General features: G+C 46.9%; 1 protein-coding gene across 1 annotated transcript in view; it reads right to left on the reverse strand.

Moving 5' to 3' along the window:
* NCOR2 (nuclear receptor corepressor 2) overlaps positions 1-9,144 on the reverse strand; it is a gene marked incomplete at its 3' end in the record, with an annotated part of 161,543 nt that overhangs the window by 54,644 nt on the left and 97,755 nt on the right. Inside the window, exons 18-19 of the mRNA XM_029285880.1 lie at positions 5,544-6,066; positions 148-268 (exon numbers count right to left, since the gene is read on the reverse strand). Coding sequence (XP_029141713.1) covers positions 148-268; positions 5,544-6,066 — 644 coding nt within the window. The remainder of the gene's footprint in view (positions 1-147; positions 269-5,543; positions 6,067-9,144) is intronic.

A 9,144-nucleotide genomic window follows, 5' to 3' on the forward strand; every position in this document is an offset into this window, starting at 1 on the left:
AGAAATGGAAGGAAGAAAAAAGAGAGAAGGAAAAAGAAAGGAAAGAGAGGAAGGAAGGAAGGATGAGAGGGAAGGAAGGGGAAAAGAAGGAAGGAAGGAAGGGAGGGAGGGAGGGAAGGAGGGAGGGAGGGAGAGAGAGAGACTCACAATGGGAGGGATGGCAGCTGCCCTCTGCTTCAGCTGCTTCAGGTCCAGCGGCTTCTGAGGTGAGGAGGTGAGACGGGCATCGTTGGGGGCACCAAGGAGACTTAAGCGGGCAGCCGGCAACCTGCAGAGAGACGCAACAACCCTGCTTGAGAACCACTTTCCAAGCACTGCTTTGGCCCAGAAATCCAGCCTGATTCTCTTGGACAACTGCAGAGAGACTGACTGAACAACCACGGGGGAAAAAAGGCTGTGAAATCCTGCGTGACCCACTTAACAGCCCCCTTGCTTAGCAATGGAAATGCTGGTCCCAATTATGATCTTGAGGACCACACCTGTGATTCTGATCTTGCTGAAAGTCAAACTCCTCAAGTCCTTAAGACAACTGTCTTGAGGCTCTACCTGGTTTCACTTTTGGCTAAAAGATGAGGATCCCAACCATCTTCTGGATCACTGGAGACCCCTTTGGGGTCCTTGGGACTGTTCCCACCAGAACAAAGATTGATGGGATCTGGCTGATGACCTCGGGTTGACTTATCTCCTTGATGTGGGTGTCAGAAGATAAAAGCACCAACTCTTGGAGATTTATAAGAGAAGAGCATGAACCACATTGGAATGTCTTCTGGACCATCACAGACCCCATCAGAAGACTTTGGGGTCTTTGGGACTGTTCCCACCAGAACAAAGATTGATGAGACCTGGCTGATGACCTCGGGTTGACTTATCTCTTTGATGTGGGTGTCAGAAGATAAAAATCACCAACTCTTAAGCTTTGGAGATTTATAAGAGAAGATCATATAACCATGTTGGAATGTCTTCTGGACCATCAGAAGACTTTGGGGTCTTTGGGACTGTTCCAACCAGAACAAAGATTGATGGGACCTGGCTGATGACCTCGGGTTGACTTATCTCCTTTGATGTGGGTGTCAGAAGATAAAAGCACCAACTCTTATGCTTTGGAGATTTATAAGAGAAAATCATGAACCACGTTGGAATGTCTTCTGGACCATTGGAGACCCCATCAGAAGACTTTGGGGTCTTTGGGACTGTTCCCACCAGAACAAAGATTGATGGGACCTGGCTGATGACCTTGGGTTGACTTATCTCCTTGATGTGGGTGTCAGAAGATAAAAGCACCAACTCTTATGCTTTGGAGATTTATAAGAGAAAATCATGAACCACGTTGGAATGTCTTCTGGACCATCGGAGACCCCATCAGAAGACTTTGGGGTCTTTGGGACTGTTCCCACCGGAACAAAGATTGATGGGACCTGGCTGATGACCTCGGGTTGACTTATCTCCTTTGATGTGGGTGTCAGAAGATAAAAGCACCAACTCTTAAGCTTTGGAGGTTAATAAGAGAAGATTATGAACCACGTTGGAACGTCGCGGTCCTGTAACCAACTGAAAGAGGAACAAATTCAACCAGGGCTTTAACCCACCAGGAAAACGGGATTCGATTTCTGCTTGACGTTCTCCGACTTATTTTTTTTACCCTCTGAACATCACTGGCTGTTCCCCAGCCATAAACTGACAACAGTTAATGCATGACTGTACAGGCCTCCGTATTCATTTATATTTAGTGTGACCCATGCTTGAACTTTTCATTCCTCCAGCTGCCAGCAACAGCAGCAGCCTTTATAAAATATATATATATATATATATATTTTGCAACGATAATTATCTTTAGAGACCTTTTACTTCCATTCGGCTTCCAAGGAGCCAAGAGGAACCGACAAAACAGCTCTCAAGGCTGTCGAAAGCTTCCCTGGAAGGTTGTGATGCCGTGGCATCCACACACACACACACACACACACACACACACACACACTACACACACACATGCATTGGGGCCAGGATGTTAATGGAAGCTGGCCTGGACGCATGGGATCTGTTGTTCATGTCGTTGATTTTTACAGGCAGTCCTCAGCTTACAACCAAAACGGAGTCCGACATATTTGTCGCTAAGCGAGACGTTTGTGAAGGGAGTTTTACGACTTTTCTTGCCACAGTTGTTAAGTGAATCACTGCAGTTCTTAAGTTAGTAACACGGTTGTTAAGTAAATCTGGCTTTCCCCACTGCTTGTAATAAGGTCGCCTAAGAGGAATCACGGGACCCCGGAATCCTGCAAATCGTCATAAATACGAGACGGTTGCCAAGCGTCTGAATTTTGATCAGGTGACCACGGGGGAGGCTGCAAGGGTGGTAAAGTGTGAACCACGGTCCTAAAGTCACTTTTTTTTAGTGCTGTCGTAACTCCGAAAGGTCACTGAATGAACTTTTGTTAAGTCGAGGAGTGCCTATATATATATATAGCTCTGTTAAATAAAATGAATATACAAGCAGCACACCATTCACCACGAGACCTAGATTGTCTAGGCAGGGTGGGGTAAATCTTCCTCTTATTAGGGGATGTCAAGGTGGACACTGAGGGGTCCTGGGTGTTCTCTGGGCTTGCTTGTTTTCTTGCACACGTTTCATTACCCAGCTATGTAACGTCATCAGTGCTAGAAGGGAGAGGAATTGAGGGAGGGGAGGGGAAGGGAGGAATATGGGGTTCTAGGTACTCTCTGAGCTTGCTGGTTTTCTTGCAGACATTTCATTACCCAGCTAGGTAACATCATCAGTGCTGGGAGGGAGGGAGGGAGGGAGGGAGGGAGGGAGGGAGGAAGGAAGGAAGGAAGGAAGGAAGGAAGGAAGGAAGGAAGGAAGGAAGGAAGGAAGGAAGGACGGACTATGGAGTCCCAGGTACTCTCTGAGCTTGGTGATTTTTTTGCAGACGTTTCATCACCGAGCTAGGTAACAGCATCAATGCTAGAAGGGAGTGGAATTGAATGAGTGAGTGAGTGAGTGAGTGAGGAAGGAAGGAAGGAAGGAAGGAAGGAAGGAAGGAAGGACTATGGGGTCCTTGATGCTCTCTGAGTTGTTTTCTTGCCGACATTTCATTACCCAAATAGGTAACATCATCAGTGCTAGTAAAGAGTGCAGTCTGCTGTCAGTTTATATTCTTGCCTGTCTGTGTGGGTTGCAAAACGCTTGCAAAAGTCCAGGTAAAATATAAATGCATTTGGTGCCTGTCTTCCGAATCACTTTGCGCATTTTCTTTTCATTCGTTTTAGAAAAATCTCTCCAGTATTTCCCTTAAATTGCTGCTTCCCCAATTTGGCCATCACGCTTAAATTAAAACCCGTCGTGTTTTGAGTCAGAAACTGAGCAGATGCTTAGCTAGCGGTTAATCTCCTCAGATGTTTAACCAGATGGCTGTGTCTTTGGATTTTAACAAGGTAGCAGAGCTGGAAGAGACCTTGGAGGTCTTCTAGTCCAGCCCCCCGACTCAAGCAGGAGACCCTATACCATTTCACACAAATGACTTGTCCAACATCTTCTTAAAAACCTCCAGTGTTGGAGCACCCACAACTTCTGAAGGCAAGCCGTTCCACCGATTAATTATTTTCACTGCCAAGAAATCTCTCCTTTAGTTCCAGGTTGCTTCTCTCCTTGATTGGTTTCCATCCGTTGCTTCTCGTCCTGCCTTCAGACCGTTTGGAGAATAGCTTGACTCCCTCTTCTTTGGGGCAGCCCCTGAGATACTGGAAGACTGCTATCATGTCCCCCTCGTCCTTCTCTTCATTAGACTAGACATCCCCAATTCCAGCCACCGTTCTTCATCTATTTTAGCCTCCAGCCCCCTAATCATCTTTGTGGCTGTTTCCTGCACTCTTTCCAGAGTCTCAACATGTTTGTGTGTGTGTGTGTGTTGGAAGGTGGGAGGTGGGGGGGGAGTCTCTGGCTTGCTTCCAGCAAATGCAATAATTTGTACTCCCAATGCTCTTGTTTTCTCCTGCCTGGGGTCAGTCATCCCTTGATAAATGTCTGCCCGAGAATATGGATTTTCAAGAGGCGTTTAAGGAAATGGACTGAAGCGCCCGCACTAAATCAGCCTTCAGCCACGGGAGGCAGGCAGGCAGGCAGACAAGTCGTCCCAGAACCGACCGGCGGGCCCGGGAAGTGACCGTCTAGTGGCGCCTGACCTCCTTTAACCCCGTCGGGTGGGCATCGATCCCAAACAGGATCTAAAGCTGCCCTTTCCATTACCGTCAGGAGGCGTCACCAATCGTTAGCCACGTGCAAAGAAGAGATCAGGGTGATAAATCAACCTTTTTTTGAAGCCACACGGTTTTTGCTCCGCCAGCTTACACATGGCTCCCGAGAAATCTATAACCTGATTCAGAGGAAGCCCCCCCTCCCTGGGGGGAAGGAGGGAGAGGGGGGTTAGATCTAGTTTCTGACTACAATCTTGCCTGTCCTCCTGACTCATGGAATCTGCAAGCAATGCCCTTGGGATGGTAGGAAAAGAAGAAAACTCTTCTGGGAGATTTTTTTAAAACTATTGGTCGCGTCCCGCCGCCTCTCCTTTCTAGGCTCCCCGCCCAATTTATTCAGAAACCTGAATCACCCCGAACAAGCAGCGGAAGTGAAACTGGATGCACATGTAATTGAGTTCTTCCGGGGGGAAAAAACCAGCTTTGGGAAGGGCACAAGCCTTCCAGACTGCCACCCCACTAAATTGCCCCGGCAGATCAATCTCGGTTGAAAAAAGCTCGCAGATCTTCCCGGGAGTCCAAACGATCTCCCTGGAAGATGGCTGCTCTCCAGGATTTCCCCAAACAAGTCCTGCTGCTGAAAATCGGATCGCTCGTCCGCAGAGAAGACCTACCTCATCCCGTGTAGGAAAAAGAAAGCTAGCAAACTTTCAGGAGTCTCGGCTTTTAAACGTTTAGGGGCGCCAAACCCTGTTAGCTTTTCGTGGGAAGTACAGAGAGTTGACTTACAAACATTTAATTCAACTGATCTTTCGTTGAATCATCTTTCAAAGTTGCAGGGACGCTGAAAAGAAAGCCACGTAGGACCATTTTTTCACCCTCGCGACCGCTGCAGCCTTCAAAATCGCAGTGTTCAAAAGACAGCCGCTTGGCAACCGGTTCATATTTATGACGGTCGCAGTGTCCCCGGGGTCACGCGATTCCCCCCTTTTGCGGCCGGCCAAGTCAACGGCAAAGGCAGATTCGCTCGCCAACCCGGCGTGACTTAACTTCACAAACGGCAGGGATTCGCTTAAGCACGGCGGCAAGGTCGTAAAACGGCGCCAAACTCATTTTGCAACGGTCCCGCTTAGCCAACAGACACGTTGGGCTCAATTGTTGGCTGTACAACAAGGACTGCCTGTTATCTACACCAGGGGTCCTCAACCTTGGCAACTTTAAGACTAATCCACTCCCAGAATTCCTGCTAGCTGAGGGATTGTGGGAATTGAAGAAGTCCACAAGTCTTAAAGTTGCCAAGGTTGGAGACCCCCTGATCTACACCCTTCTTCGCGCCCGCCATCTTTTCCACTTACTTGGTTTTGTCGGTGGGGTCCTGCTCTTCCATCTCATCCGCGCTACACGTAGCGCTCGAATCGCTATCCGAGGCGGCGCTTCCGCTTTTGCTGCCTTTTGGGCACTCCTTCTTCTCCGGCTTGGGGGTGTCCTCTGTCTCAGCCCCCACCCCGTTACTGGTCTCACTTTTCTGCTCATCGGCCTTGTTCTCTTCCGGGACATCTGCCCCTTCCTCCATTTTTATCTCAGCCACGTCCGATTCTGGGTCTTTCGAGTTTTCTTCTCCACTTTCCGTTTGGATTGTATCGACGTTGGGTTCCTCCTGCGGCTTTTCGCTCCCAGCTGGACCAGGGTCGGTCCCTTCCGGGCTGTGACCACCGGAGTCTACGGCGTTGGCTTCCGGGGACATGGCGGGTTTCTGTACGTTGACCGTCGTTTCTTCTTCGGCCTCGGCATTCGGTTTGGACTCGCTTTCCGGGGGCTTTTTGGCGTCCAGTCTCGGAGAAGGCAGGCTGTCTGTGTCAGAGCTGTTATTCACAGCAGCTGGAATTAAAACAAAAAGACACACTGTTCATTTCGATGGCCAGGTTCCATTTGCAACGCACAAACACTCGGGGTCCCCAAGGAGCCCTAAAAAAAAAATATTTCATGGCCGCGAGCGGGTGAGTTGCAATGCATTATTTAACTCCGAAGAGTTGCAGGCTACAATTGTGGATTTTGAAGAGAAGCTTCTTATATATTTTTGCAAGCAGGGTGAGAGGACTTTATCTCCCCAATTTGGTGCCAAAGAGTCACTTTGGAAAGGGCCAGAACAAAAGGTGGTTTAGATTTGCTTTAAACTACCATTATGGGTTTGTCTTTGCCATCCTTTCCTTTTTTGAGGGCTGTTTGTTATTTTGACTCTACAGTAGTCCTCGACTTACCATCACAATTAAGCAATCTTTCTGTTGCTAATTGAGACATGTCTTAAGTGATTTTTGCCCCGTTCTACGACCTTTCTTACCACAGTGGTTAAGTGAATCGCTGCAGTTGTTAAAACTATAATACGGTTGTGAAGTGAATCTGGATTGTCCCATTGACTTTGCTTGTCAGAAAGTCACAAAAGGGGATCACATGACCCCGGGGCACTGCATAACCGTCATAAATGTGAGTCAGTTGTAGAACATCTGGATTTTGATCACTGTGACCCACGGGGAAATGCTGCAACGGCCGTGCAAAAAACTGTCATAACTCACTTTTTCCAGTGCCGTTGTAACTTGAACGGTCACCAAATGAACAGTTGTAAGTCAAGAGGGAGCTTTTAGATGCAAATATATTTTTACGTTGTTTGTAAGGTTACCATCATTTGCGGGGGGGGGGTGTCTTAATTTTGGTTATTCTTCTTGATCTAAGAACAGCTTTTCCTTAAAGTCTTGCAGAACCATTAAATACACACACACACACACAAAAGAGAAATCACTAAAAGCGATACTACAGCATTAACCTTGTGAACTCTCAAGCTTCCTCCTTCCGTTATATATTCAAGATGGACAGTATTTAATATTTATTTGTTATGTCTATGTATATGTCAATAAAAATATAGGAAAAACGAACACCAGGATAAAAATAAACAGGACCGTTTAATATAAACAAGCCTGTAAGTAAAAGAGTTACTAAGCTTTCGTCAGCCAAACTACTGACGTCATCAGAGTTGTATATGTATATGTATATGTATATGTATATGTATATGTATATGTATATGTATATGTATATGTATTGAACTCTGGTACTGGAGAAGACTCCTGCGAGTCCCCTGGACTGCAAGGCGATCCAACCGGTCAGTCCTGGAGGAGATCAACCCCGACTGCTCTTTAGAAGGCCAGATCCTGAAGTTGAAACTCAAGTACTTTGGCCACCTAATGAGAAGGAAGGACTCACTGGAGAAGAGCCTGATGCTGGGAAAGATGGAGGGCAAGAGAAGAAGGGGACGACAGAGAAGGAGGGGGCTGGATGGAGTCACTGAAGCAGTAGGAGTGAGCTTAAATGGACCCCAGAAGATGGTAGACGACAGGAAGGCCTGGAGGAACGTCGTGCATGGGGTCGCGATGGGTCGGACGCGACTTCGCAACTAACAACAACATGTATATGTAGGGGTGTGGGTCTATACGTATGTTGTACATAGTATGCTTAGGTGTGTGTCATGTATGTGTTTCACTTTGAGAGCAGGCAACTAAATTTCATTTTTGATGTGTGCCGTTGTGCCCACAGTAAAAAAATGACAATAAAGGTTATCTTATCTTATATCTTATCTTATCTTATCTTATCTTATCTTAAGGTGGACAGGTTCCAACCCACAGGCATCAAAACCCATCCTCAGGTGTGAAGTCACAATGGTGTGGTCTTAGCCACGTGCCTTTTCACAGACCTCAAGTTCCTTTTCACAGACCTCAGCGGGTGGAGAATTCACACACACACACACACACACACACACGAGACACACCTTCCCAGGATAATGAAAAGACCTGCCCCTGTTTGGAGAAAGGTGGGGGGAGGGGGTTAGGGAGGTGTGTGTGTGTGTGGGAAGGTGTCTTCTGATCTTTTCATGATTAATTTGATCTGCCTGACTTCCTGGAGTGGATTTTAAGGCTGCAGCTATTAATCTCCTACCATCCTTGACCTGCATTTCACTTCACTGAGATTGCAGCTGTAAAAAAAACACAACCCAACAACATAAAAACCTAATTGGAAGGCTGCAGGACTTGGCCGACGGGAGGCTCTTATTTCTCCTTTTTTTTAATTGGTAAGGACAGACAGATTTAATGTTGTTTTCCTTTCTCCTGCATTGAAGTGGCCTTGATCTGGAGACCATCCACCCGGACGCTTCAGAACAGGCGAAATTCAATTTAAAGGCAGGGGAAGACGAGGTTTTCTGAAGCCCTTTATGGAACGCATGGCAAATTCGTTCTTAATTTCCAAGTTCCTCTTCTCGATTGTCTCTGGGTCTTTGATGTTACAAATAGCCTTTGACGCACAATCATTCATTTAGGGAGTCTCTGAAGTGCGCTGAAAAAAGTGACTTGCAATGAATGTTATGGAGATGGTTGTCCCCAAATATGTTTATTTCCCCCCACCCCCCAAAAAAAAGCAACGGGATTTTCTTGGTGTTTTCTTTGAAAACATTTCATTTCTCTTCCAAGAAGCTTCTTCTAAATTCAACTGAAGAAGCTTCTGGGATGAGAAGTGAAACTTTTCAAAGAAAACACCGAGAAAGTCCAGTTGTTTTTTGAAAAACACATATTTGGGACTTGTAAGATGGAAGCAAATCTATGGCAAATCTAGACAGCGCACTAAAAAGCAGAGACATCACCCTGCCAACAAAAGTGTGTATAGTCAAGGCCATGGTTTTCCCAGTTGCAATGTAGGGCTGTGAAAGTTGGACCGTAAGAAAGGCTGAGCGCCAAAGAATGGAGGCCTTTGAACTCTGGTGCTGGAGAAGACTCCTGCGAGTCCCCTGGACTGCAAGGCGATCCAACCGGTCAGTCCTAGAGGAGATCAACCCCGACTGCTCTTTAGAAGGCCAGATCCTGAAGTTGAAACTCAAGTACTTTGGCCACCTAATGAGAAGGAAGGACTCCCTGGAGA

This window comes from Protobothrops mucrosquamatus, unplaced genomic scaffold (assembly GCF_001527695.2).
Source record: "Protobothrops mucrosquamatus isolate PMUCROS unplaced genomic scaffold, P.Mucros_1.0 scaffold2412, whole genome shotgun sequence".
NCBI lineage: Eukaryota > Metazoa > Chordata > Lepidosauria > Squamata > Viperidae > Protobothrops > Protobothrops mucrosquamatus.